Source organism: Balaenoptera physalus, assembly GCF_965194825.1.
Source record: "Balaenoptera physalus genome assembly, chromosome: 10".
Classification (NCBI taxonomy): domain Eukaryota; kingdom Metazoa; phylum Chordata; class Mammalia; order Artiodactyla; family Balaenopteridae; genus Balaenoptera; species Balaenoptera physalus.
Window position 1 is genome coordinate 102,489,992 of NC_138889.1, and position 12,548 is coordinate 102,502,539.

The 12,548-nt window shown below is 41.4% G+C and overlaps 2 protein-coding genes across 7 annotated transcripts in view; one reads left to right on the forward strand and one right to left on the reverse strand.

Moving 5' to 3' along the window:
* LPXN (leupaxin) overlaps window positions 1-12,548 on the reverse strand; it is a 48,191-nt gene that overhangs the window by 30,840 nt on the left and 4,803 nt on the right. The window contains exons 1-3 of one of the 5 annotated variants that reach the window (XM_082476116.1): window positions 12,390-12,408; window positions 11,020-11,086; window positions 3,581-3,738 (exon numbers count right to left, since the gene is read on the reverse strand). In XM_082476116.1, coding sequence (XP_082332242.1) covers window positions 3,581-3,738; window positions 11,020-11,035 — 174 coding nt within the window. In that variant the 5' untranslated portion in view covers window positions 11,036-11,086; window positions 12,390-12,408. Of the gene's footprint in view, window positions 1-3,580; window positions 3,739-8,357; window positions 10,182-11,019; window positions 11,618-12,389; window positions 12,409-12,548 lie in introns of those variants that run through there. The other 4 variants (XM_082476115.1, XM_082476114.1, XM_082476117.1 and 1 more) reach the window with 4 other exon arrangements.
* ZFP91 (ZFP91 zinc finger protein, atypical E3 ubiquitin ligase) overlaps window positions 11,886-12,548 on the forward strand; it is a 30,641-nt gene continuing 29,978 nt past the window's right edge. For both annotated transcript variants that reach the window (XM_082476106.1, XM_082476107.1), the window contains exon 1: window positions 11,886-12,344. In XM_082476106.1, the coding sequence (XP_082332232.1) occupies window positions 12,001-12,344 (344 nt within the window). In that variant the 5' untranslated portion in view covers window positions 11,886-12,000. The remainder of the gene's footprint in view (window positions 12,345-12,548) is intronic.

Consider the following 12,548-nt stretch of genomic DNA (forward strand, 5'->3'; position numbering starts at 1 on the left):
ATAAAATTGCAATCTTCTACAAAGCTTCATTTTATGGTTAGTATATTTGAAATTGTTGACACTGCTTCTCCATAGCCCATAATAGTTTTAACTGAGAAAATACTCTCTCTCCAGATGCTGATGAACCTATAAGTTCAGAGCAGATTCTGCTAAATGGAAGATATTCTGAATTCTATTTTTTATATTAAAATGTGTAATTATTTCAGCTCCAATATTTTCACATGTGCTGTATTTCTGCCTCCATTCGGCCCACCTTTCTTCAATAATATTTTTACAGGACAGAGCTCTTAAATTGTCTCTATTTGTGATGCCTTTTAACACTTCATCAAATGTAGATACTGCAATTATCCAATTAAAATCAGGAGGTCCGTCAAAGTCAAGATGTTTCCAAAGCACGATTTTCAAGTTAGGTAATTAAACCATTTGAACTCTCATCTTTTGATTTGTTGAAATCCTCCCAGGCTTTTGTAGGGAGAAATCTGAGCTTCTTCCTTTTTGTAAGCTTTGTTTCACATAATTACAACTTGTTAAAAACTTCAAAAGCTGACTTTTCATGCTACATTCATTGAATAATTTGATTAAATATTTCCAATTGATTTTGCACATAAATGTGGCCTAAATTTAGGCTGCTTTACAAAGTGGTTTTTCAAAGGCTCAGGCTCACAGGCAATGAAGAGAGAAAATACATACAGCCATGCTAATATATTTTTACATTCAACAAGAGCTTCTGTCACAAAAGTTTTGTAGATGAGCTATATATATACTCTGATTTTGTACAAATATACATACATATATAATTTGTAAATTTTAACAATAGCAGTTTCTATTTTGATTGGTGGAATACTAAAGCTTATTTGGATGCAGTCATGAATTTTGTGCATATCACAACAAATTCCAAGTACATATCTGCTCCATAGGCTTTTAAGTATGTAAGAACATTGATTTTACCACTATGCTCTGCTCCACCAAAATCTGTATTAGTATTATCACCACCCCAGAACAACATTTTATCTCCATTGTTGAACTTTTCAACTAAATTTACAATGGCATTAACAATCTCATTTTAGACAAAAGAATGAACTTCTAAATATTTTGCTTTGATTCTTTGAATTGGATGTAAAAATTAAACCATTTTGAAATTAAATTTTCTAATTGAGGTCTCTGATTTAATCTGGTATTATTTGATGGCTTGCAAAGGGAATCAATTAATTAATCATCACCAATTCACTTTACTTACAAGCACAAGAAAACTTGGAATTGAAAATGAGCAAAATTAATTTAGAAGAGTAATTTGATCCAAATGGAAATGTGTGCTTTTCAATGACATGTAAACATACCTCCTGCAGCTTCACATATTGAATTATCATCTGCTGGCCCCATTCTTCTTAAATTAGACATTAATTTTTGAAGTAGATCCTGATGCTTCTTCCCCATATTTGTGTCTTACGGTTTTCAAATGGACAGTGATCATTCTATTCCCCCCACAGTGGATGGTAGATGTTAACAAATACTTAGATTACACATCCATTATCAACTTTATTTTATTATTTTTTTTATTTGGTTGCTCTGGGTCTTAGTTGGGGCAGATGGGCTCCTGAGTTGCAGCATGCGAGCTCTTAGTTGCGGCATGCATGTGGGATCTAGTTCCCTGACCAGGGGTCGAACCCAGGCCCCCTGCATTGGGAGTGTAGAGTCTAAACTACCGCACCACCAGGGAAGTCCCATCATCAACTTTCTTGAGACAATTAAACGTGCAGTTTTGGTTTTGGTTTGAGCCATATGCTGCTGAAAGCGTTTGTTGCAAAATTTTAAAGCATTACCAAATAATAAAACTAACAGTTATAGCTTTAATATACAACTAGTGACAAAACTGATTTAACAAGAACATTTAGGTTATACTGTACTCTATGGCAAGAGCTCAGCCTCTATTTCCTAGACACAACTTGTATGACATTAAGTCACAATTTCCCATATTTCTTTCTGACCCTGACGAGGCTCCCTGCATCTCACAGACCACCACATGGACCACAGCACAGCATGAGTGGTGCTATATCAAGTGGCCCCCAGGGGAAAAAAAAAACCTCAAGGTTTTTCCTGCCACCACCTAAGACCAAAGGAGTTAGCTGCCCCTGACGGCTGTGCTTGAAGGCTTAGCTTTAACAGCCAGTACCTTGCATATTATCCTTCAAAGGGAGCTGTCAGTTAGATTTTGTCTTATCAGGATCAGGAAATGAGAGACAAGTGGTCATTAGTCTTTTAGATCCAGCTACAATAAAATAAGAACTCTGTTCACTGCACATGTGTTTTATATGCTACTACATGAGACTGTGAGAGAAGCCAGAAGAACCAAACGGAGGTCTATTAATCCATGCTGGTTTACTTTAATGCAAATACTAATTTTAAAAATTTCACACACACAAAAAATGGAAAATCTGGGGTAAAAGGTAAAGTCAGTAATAGGATGTCAAGAAAATAAGCATAAACCCAGGCTCTTCCAAGGGAACCAAGACGTAGGTCACCCCATAAAGTCAGTGTAAAGACTGTGGCTTTTATTCCAAATGAGATGACAATTCATCTTGGGGTTCTGAGTAGAAGAATAAGATGATCTGATTTAAGTTTTACAGGATTATCCTGGCTGCTTTTTTTTTATAGCTATGGCTATAATCTCACAGTGAGAACAAAGACAATAGCGCCTTAGTAGAGAGATAAATGTGTATCCTTAAAACTGTATGTATGTAGCTGGAAGGAAGAACAGTTAAAAGGGAAACCTACCCATAGGCTCAAATTTCAAGTCTGTGCTACTGGTGATTTCCTTTAGGGTACAAGGATGAATCAGAATATCATAGTTGAGAAACACCAGATATGAAGAGCACCTACTTAATTCCTCTTACACTAATCCATTCTCATCAAGTAACCTTCTAACCATAAAGTAGATGCATGTAGACTTATCCATAGGAAGGGAATACATATATCAGCAAATACTAGTGTCTGTTCTACTTGATAGTTTAAACTCTAACCAGAAATTAATAAATTGGATTTCTGGGGGTTTTTTATACATAATCTTTTATGAGTTTAGTTTGTTTGTGTTGGTTCCCTAGAGCTTCCTCATCTCTGGATATACTAATTGAATTTCCTAATATATTCAGCAGAAAATAAGAGCTGGAAAGTGGTGATCCTAAAAAATCATCCTCAGAAGATCTGGCTGAGCTGCTGCCTGGCCTTGCCCAGGTGATCTCTGGCCTTACTGAGTGCCATTCCAGTCAAACTGCAACATGCATCTCTGATACCCAGACGGTGATATCAGAATATCCCAAGTGAGTTAGGGAATACTCTGCCTGTTACCAGGCCCTCAGGAAAAAAAAAAAAAAAAAAAAGTTCTCAAAGGTTTATTCTTCTATGATTTTTCTCCATTCTCCTCTTCTTTCTGAAAACAACCACCTTTAAGTTATCATTGAGTAATTCTTTTCTCTTTCTTGGATATATGATTTTCCTTTTGCATCATTTTATGTAAGATACAATTAATTTTCAGAAATGCACTCAAATATCTATATTCAAGGTACTCCAATAAATGAAAAGTTACCGGAAAGGGACTTGAGTCATCCGGAATGGAAGGGGCATTTGAGGTCTCAGCATGGTTGCTCTCCTTTCTGGAATGCTGGTCCAGGGGAGGAGAAGCTGTGTTGGAGTATTCATCACTCTCCTGGAGGGTGGAGTATTCCAGTTCCTCCAACAAGGCATCTATAGCAAAAGATACAAGGGAATCATGACATAGAATATGTACGTTTTCTGGAACAATTATCCTCTTAAATATCCCCACTGTGCCTCCATTCATCTCCCTCTTCTCTTGGGTCTTAAGAGAAGGCTAAATTCAAACATCCTCCCTTACTCCTTATTTGACTTCAAGAATATGGTCCATTCTACCAGGAGATGTTTAATGCCCTCTGCATACTGTAGCCTGCTTCTTATTTCCTATGGTTGCATTCAATTTCATAGTCTTATTCTACAATTTGACTTTTTATATTGCAGCATATTCATTTTTATCATTTATTTAGAGTGGATCACCCACCAAGATCTCCAATTAGAAAAAAGTAAATGCTACATATTTTTTCCCATCAGAAAAATATAACCAATTATATTACAGTTTTCCAAAACATGCCAGTACAGTAAAACTTATTCTTAATCCTGATAATTTTTTTTCTTATATCCCCAGCACATAACAAAATTCTCAAAGCAAAGGATTGGAGGGGAAACAGATGTTGCAAAGTCAAGCAAGATGCTGCAATCCAAACAGCTGAGATTTGTTTCTCTTGTAGTTTTCTTGGGAAAAACCAATGGACTTTAATGGATGAGTATTACACTGTTACCTTTCTGTTTTGAGGAGATTAATGTTAATAATAAAATTAACACAGGACAGGCATTGTGCTCAGGAGTTTTTATACTTCTTATATATTTAATTATATATTTATATATTTAGTCATCCTAATGCTTTGAGGCAAGTGATGGCATTGTCCTTATTTTGTAGATTAAGAAAGAGACAAATACCTTGTTTAAGGTCACGCTGCTACTGAGTGCAGCAACTGGCTGATCCTGGGCTATCTGATCCCTGGCCCCTGCAAGTCAGAAATTCCAGACCCCATTCCCATGTGGATTCTTTGGATCATCTTGGCATGACACTTTCTTTTCTGAAGCTGTTTCCTCATCTACATAATAAAGCAATTGTATCACAACAGTATTTTTTTAAATTGCGGATGGAGACCCACTAGTAGATCTCCAGTGGATTTCTTACCACAGATTGTAGTTTTTCAACTTTGCAAAACACTGGATTATATTGTTTCTAAGGATCTGCCTAGCTCTAAAGTCTTCAGATGAGGAAAATGAACTTTACAGGTCATTAAAAAAAGATTTTAATTTATTTCAGATATTCGGGGATGGGTATTTCTTAATGGCATAAGAAAAGATCTAAACATTTCTTACAAATGAAATCCTCTACAGATCTTTCTCAAGAATCCAGCTCACAAATATAATGAATTTTATGCACCATTTTAGAGATAAGCAAACTGAGCTAAACTCTTCAGGGCAAATGATCCTTCAACAAATAAACTGTAATGGAAAAGAAGAGATAGAGGGGGAACCAAAAGGCTAAAAGAGACATAAGAGACTTACAACTGATTTCAATGTATGACTCTTAAATAAAAAAGCAAAACCCAAACAAACAAAGAAACAATTAGTAATACTGAACAGTGAAAATTCAATAAGTAATAAGTACTGTTAACTTATTTTAGTTGTGATAGGATATTTGATAATATTAAGTAATTTCTGTTAATATTTTAGGTGTGATAATGGTATTTCGTGACATTAAGAAATTACTATTAAGGATATTATGGATATGATAATGGTATTATGGTTATTTGTATAAATGTATATATATATTTATGCTGAAATATTTACATATGAAATGATACAATGTGTGAAATCACTTTAAATAATCTAGGAATGGAAGGAATGGGTGGATGTATACATGAAATAAGATTAACCAAGAGTTGATAACTGTTTAAGGTGATTGATGGGTACATCAGATTTCTTTAACTATTTTCTTTCCTTTTGTAAATTTTAAAATTCTCTATAATAAAAGGTTTTTAAAAAGAAGAGGAAAGAAAAGAAAAAGTAAGGTAGAAATAGAAAGTAAAACTTTTTCTCTCAGGACTTTACTAGCCAAACTGAATGCCAAATCTCTGAGTTCCAAATTTTTATTCTATAGCCCTCTATTAAGATATAGCTTCTTTCTTTTCTATTTCCTAAGCTTTGCTCCAAACAGAAGTCATGGTTCCTCTTGGATTCAAAATAAAAAGTCGGGACTTCCCTGGTGGCGCAGCAGATAAGAATCTGCCTGCCAGTGCAGGGGACACGGGTTCGATCCCTAGTCCAGGAAGATCCCACATGCCGCGGAGCAACTAAGCCTGTGCACCACAACTACTGAGCCTGGGTGCCTAGAGCCCACGCACCGCAACGAAGAGTAGCCCCCGCTGGCCACAACTAGAGAAAGCCCGAGCACAGCAACAAAGACCCAACGCAGCCAAAAATAAATAAAATGAAATCTTTAAAAAAAAAAAAAGGCATTTACAATAAAGATGAGGGGAGAGGGAAGACCCTCTACAAGAGAAGCAAACCATACCACTAAGAGTAGAAGGTTACCCTGACAGAGTTACTAAAACTCCTTTCTGGGTCATGAGTTAACAGGCCTTTCTCTTCCTGTTTCCTATGAGTGTACACATCACCAACACCCCGAGATTATCTCCCTTTTGGCCAGATGCTGTAATTTGAAGATGACTAATTTCAGCATGACAAATACGGGATTACTGGTGCAGGGTGGGGGGTATCAGACTGAACACTCTGCAGTCCATTTTCATAGCGCCTCGTCTGTGGAAATCAAACTGTCAACATTCACAGGAAGGGAAGTAAGTGAGGTGTCTCGAGGGTCTCACTAGACTGTAATGACTTCATTCCGAGCCAGAGTCTGCTCCCGGTTCACCTTTATCTAGCATCCCCATGTAATGAGGGTTTAGGTAAGACTTTCTGGGTGGATATAAACTACCAACCTTGGGGGCAGTACTGCAGAGAGGAAATATTGGCCCGCCTGGGCTGACTTGTCCTCCACGCTATTTCCCCACATTGGAGAAGAAACACCCACCCTAAGTCTTTTGGGTAGTTATTGAGCTGATGACAATTTGAAGAAGCGATTGAGGTGTAGCTATCAACAGCCTAATGAGGTTTAGCCACCTGGATAACATACATGAATGTTCCCTTCCAGGCCACTTGGTACTTTCCACATTCCTGGACCAAATTTCTCTACCATTCATCCTGCTGAGGAAATGCAAAACTGCGCAAATCTACTTTAAAAAAAATTTTTAAATTATCTGGGTTATCCTATTGGCTGGAACACCAGAGCCAACAAACTGCTAAAATAGGAGAACACCTTGTCACTTAATCGGTTTTGGTGTCAGATGCTCCTATGAGTGACATTGAACAAGTTATTTTGTTTTCCTTAGTTTTCTCATTTGAAAAAAACCAGTGGATAATACCTATTTCAGAAGGTTGCTTGGAACACTAAAATGATTAACATATGTACAAATGTAGCTTAAGTCACTGAATAAGCATCACTTCCCTTGCCGATTACCTACATTAAAGCCATGAGGTATCGCTAAAATAAAAAAGCAGAACTGGACTCTGGAGGAACTCATGCAGAAATGTGAACTTCCCCAACCTTCACACAGGATAAGAACTGGGAGTCAACCCCAAATCCAAAATATATTCTACTCCAACTATCAAAATAGACTTTATTTCCAAAACAGTTCAGTATTTATTAAACATTAAATACTCTTCTCCTTTTCATTAACATCTCTTCCCTCCTGTTATTTGCCTTCCTTCCTTCCTCTACTCCTCCAGCTCTCAAAATACATTTTTTTTAAAAAGACAACATGCAAGATGTTTTTTGTTGCTGTCATTTGCACTTTTGACATACCCCAAACATCCAAAAACCCAGGACACTGTGTAATTATGCAGCTTGAACATTGGGTAAAGGTGACTCAGTGTTAGTAAGGATGACAGCAACAAAAGTTGGCAAAAGATATGGAATGAGTCCCAAGAATGACAGACCTTACATTACTCCAGAGGTTTGAAATCAGGGATCTCTCTGAGCAGTGTGGCCAATGGCTTCACTGCTGGTTTCAACTGCTTTGGAGTGGAAGGAGGTATCATATTTGCAGGCCATGGTAATCTGTTCCTTCAGAACTGCTCTCAATAAAAAGCTTAGCAATGAAAGCACTGGAGTAATAGTGCTGTGTCTTATTTAATACTAAACCATGGAACAAATGAAACCGCTCTGGCCTTTCTCCAACCTTTGCGAATCCCTCATTCTTGTACTTCTATTCCATTTCTTCTCATAACACCCTTTAACCCCCCTCCTTTTTCTTTCTTTTGCCCCCCAAATCACATCTCTGAACTTGCCAACTCTGTGACCACCCTAAGATCTCCAGCAGCCCCCAAGAGGCAAAATGTTCATAATAAAATGACAATTTCAATCACAATTCAGTCCACAAGTATTTGTGCAGAGTTCACTCTGTGGTTAGCACCAAATTCTCTGCCTATTGTGCCTCTACAAACAGCAAACCCATAGTTCCCCAAAATAACATAGTTCCTCATGCTTCACTCTTGGTTGGCCTGAGGTCAGGAAAGAAGTGAAAATAAAATCTTCAAAACACTATCCTCCATCTGGCTAGAAGTATACCCCACCACACATGGAGATGGCAGCCAAGTCTTCATTCCCTCAGAGTTTCTCCTCCAAGAAGATCCTCACTCACCCAACTCTTCCATTGTCACACACCCAAGATGCTCTGGTACCACAGGTTGTGAGGAACTGTTTTGGCATGTGTTGAAGAAGAGGACCGCAAAGGAACTGAATGAGCCAGCGTGAAGCAGCCTCTATAACCCTTTTTGGTTCCTGTATTTGCTTAGTTTAGCACTTCCTCTCTTTTGATTTGGTGAGTTTCTTTCTTTTTTTTTTTGTAGGTCAGAGTTTTAAAAAATGAGCCTGACATAAAAGGTGAGCAATTGGATTTGAGTTCTGTCTGTGCATTGGCCAGGGTGATAAAGAATCAAAACTAATTTTGAAAAATTTGAGAACCTACTATGTGCCTGGATTCATCTTGAATTCATGGGAATGGCAGATTTGCACTTGTGTTTTTGCCCAGTGTGGGTATCCTGCTGTAACTGTGCATGATGGAATCTGATTTTTTTTTCCCCTGAGGGACCACGGAAGCATAATCTCCTTCATAAAATTTCCATCAGAGTTAACTAGCACCCAATTCATTTTGCTTAATTATCCAGAAATTGTGCTTACCTGGTTTTTTGAATAGATCATAAATCCATTAAAGGCAGGGAAAAAAAGAGATACAAATGAACTTATTTATAAAATAGAAGCAGACTCACAGACTTAGAGAACTGAATTTATGGTTACCAGAGGGGAAGTGGGGGGGGGGGGAGGGATAGTTAGGGAGTGTGGGATGGACACACTGCTAATATTTAAAATGGATAACCAACAAGGACCTACTGTACAGCACAGTGAACTCTGCTCAATATTCTGTAACAACTTAATTGGGAAAAGAATTTGAAAAAGAATAGATACACGTATATGTATAACTGAATCACTTTGTTACATACCTGAAACTAATACAACATTGTTAATCAACTATACTCCAATATAAAATAAAAAGATAAAAAAAAAAAAAAAGGCAGAACAGGATTCTCAGGACCAGGTTCACATTTGGATTCTCAGGGCCAAGTTTATTTCAGTGGTTCAAAATGCAAACAACTATAGGGGTCATGAAGAATGAAACTGGAAGATTTAAGACACCAGGTTCTAAGCTGCAGACATCTCAATTAAGCACAATTCCTGCCTAGTTATATTGTCTTAGTTTCTCTAAAAAGTGACACTGAGGTTAACTTTCACCTTTTTTTTTTTTTTTAACCACTGTGATTTTATTCACCTTGAATAAAATAAAACAATTACAAAAAGCCTACTATGAGAAGGCAGTACATAAAGAACTAAAATTACGGTCCTGTGAAACAGATATTATCCCCATTTTTACCAGTGGTGCAATAGATACAAGGAATAGAAACTTGCTAAAGATAATATAATTAGTAGGTGGCTTTGCTACTTACTATAACAGATTTAACTTCAAAGCCTGTAATCTTTCCTCTACAACACAGTGGTCTTTTTAAGGTTAATCTAAAGGAATCATTCATCCTCCATTCCATTGTGACTCTAAGACTTAAAAAAAAATTTTTTTAATGTAAAGGAGATCCCACCTCTGCATTACTTTGAGCAGCCATTGGATGTCAGTGCCATTCTAAAAGTCTGCTCACTGCAAACATAGGTTTGAAAAATTCCCATCCACACTATGCTAAACAGTTTTTACAACTGAAATGCCATTACCCGCATGAAAGTGCAAAACACTCAACAGAGAATATGAACATTTGCCCAATCTGAAGTGGTAACTGAACCAAAATACTGGAAGGAAAAATGCTCTTCAGCATTTGGCTTGCAGATATTGGACTCCATCTGCAGTTTAACTAAATGATTAATGTGAAATTTAGAACTGGATTCCGAGATCTTGTTTCCATTCACTTACGTTGGAGATTTTTAACCCCGGATGCTGTAGTTTCCAGGGGTAAGAACTGTTCCTGCAAATCGCTCCTTGATTATAATGGATGAAAGGAAAAAAGGAAGCAACGCAAAAAGCTCACAGCCATCACCAAATGCAACTTGGAGATAAGCAAATGGAAACTCCCGTTTGATGCGTTAGAGCAATTTAGTTTCACATGCTAGCGAAGAGAAAAGTAATTTCTGACAAAGCTGCTATTCTGACCATGCTTCCTGTGCAGCAGAAACATTTAAAAACCGCAGAAGCAGATGGTTTCAGGGTGGGGAGTGTGAGGGAGGCCTTCAGTTTTCCGGGTAGGTCACGCTAACAACCCTTCACCTCCCTTCCTTCCAGCCCAGGGACCACAGCCAAGTTAAGCAGCCGATACCAGTTCCTCGACCCCGACAACATCTAGTAAAAAAGCAATTCTACAATTATTTCTACAAACTTTTATTAAGAATCAAATGAGTGGTAGGAATTGTGCTAGCCCCCCTAGGATCCAATGGAACCAGATTCAATCCCTGACCTCCAGACGCTCACAGGTTAGTGGGTCAGACACAGAAGACGGATATTGCAGATATAAACGCTAACCGGTCCCAGATGAGGTGCCACCTAACCAGACAGAGCTGAGGGCTATTACGTGTCCACCCTACAAATGGTTCGCCAACACCAAGTACGAAACCACGGAAAACCCTGCCAGGCAAATCCCACCAGCTACTGGGCCCACAATTGTGGCCAGATCTGCGCAGGCGTTGAGGCCTAACCCGGAAACACTGCCTCCCCGGAAGAGTAAATTCGAAATGCGGAAAGAGTAAACTACTTTTCCCATCGCGCATTAGTCAAACACTCCCAGCATCCTCTCCGCCTCGGGCTTCGTATCTTTTTTCCTAAGGCGTAGGATAAGTTGAACTTCATTTCCCAGGATGCCCCTGGGCAAGTTAACCATGCTCATGCGCCAAAAGGCGGGTCCTCCTTGCCCTCACGACCCCGCCTCTGTCCTACCGCCGCCATTTTTTCAGAGACTTTCATCCGGCAGCCGACGGGGCTTTTTTTCTTAAAGGAGAAGCGACAGCTCAAAAAAATTTCCCCCTTCTCCCCGCAAGACCTGGCGGCGCTGGGGACAGAAAGGCTACAGACAGGAAAGTGGGATCGGGGTGGGGGCAGAAAAACGCCGAGGCTACTTCCGCGGCTTAAGGAAGAAGGCTAGAAAGAGCCCTTGTGGCATTAGCGGCTCCTTAGGGAGGCAGGTGCGCGCGCAGCCATTCCAGGGTGCGCGCGAGGCGGGGAAAGAGGTGCGTTTTTTTCCCACCAACCTCCTCGCGAGACCTGCCCCTCCCACTGCCCTTAGCGCGCGTTGAGCTCCGGAGGTGGGGGAGAAAGGTCACTTTGGCATTGTCGCGAGACGCAGCCGTTTAACGGTGAGAACGGGTGCGCGGGGAAGAAAACCTCGCGCGCTCCCTTGGAGCCGTTTCCTGATTGGTTGAAGGGAGGGGTGGGGGAGGGAACCGGTACGCCGCCGCGTGAGAGACCGTGGGGGGCGGGGCGAAGAAGCCGTTCCTTCTCTCCGATTGGTCCGCTGAGCGTCTGTGGCGGGCGCGCGCGCGCCGCCTGCGGTAGAAGGCCTTGAGTGGCAGGGGGTGGGGGGGGCGCCCTCGGAGCCGGGCGGAGGGGAGGGGGGGAACGAGGAGCGCCGAGTGAGAGTGAGCCGGTCGCTCCGGGGGGCGGGGGGAGCAGCGCCGCGGCCGCCGCCGCCTCCGCCTCCGCCGCCTGGGACTAGGGGGTGGGGGGCGGACGAGTCCCGATGCCGGGGGAGACGGAAGAGCCGAGACCCCCGGAGCAGCAGGACCAGGAAGGGGGAGAGGCGGCGGCGGCCAAGGCGGCTCCGGAGGAGCCCCAACAACAGCCCCCTGAAGCGGCGGCGGCGGCCCCTGGGGGGACCACTAGCAGCCGCGTGCTGAGGGGAGGTCGGGACCGGGGCCGGGCCGCTGCGGCCGCCGCCGCCGCTGTGTCCCGCCGGAGGAAGGCCGAGTATCCCCGCCGGCGGAGGAGCAGCCCCAGCGCCAGGCCTCCCGACGCCCCAGGGCAGCAGTCCCAGGCCGCGAAGCCCCCGTCTCCAGCTCAGGGCAAGAAGAGTCCGCGACTCCTGTGAGTAACGCAGTCTTTCAGGCGGTGGGAAAGACCCCCCTCTACCCGCACGCAACCCTCTCGGCTCCCGTAGCGATCACTCCACGTGACATCCTGCTTGCTCTGCCCCCTGCCGGCTCGCATGGCAGATGTCACGCCGCTTCCCTGGCCGTCTTATCACTCCTCTCTGGCTTCCTCCGCCCCCCTTGCCTGTCTGTCCGGCCA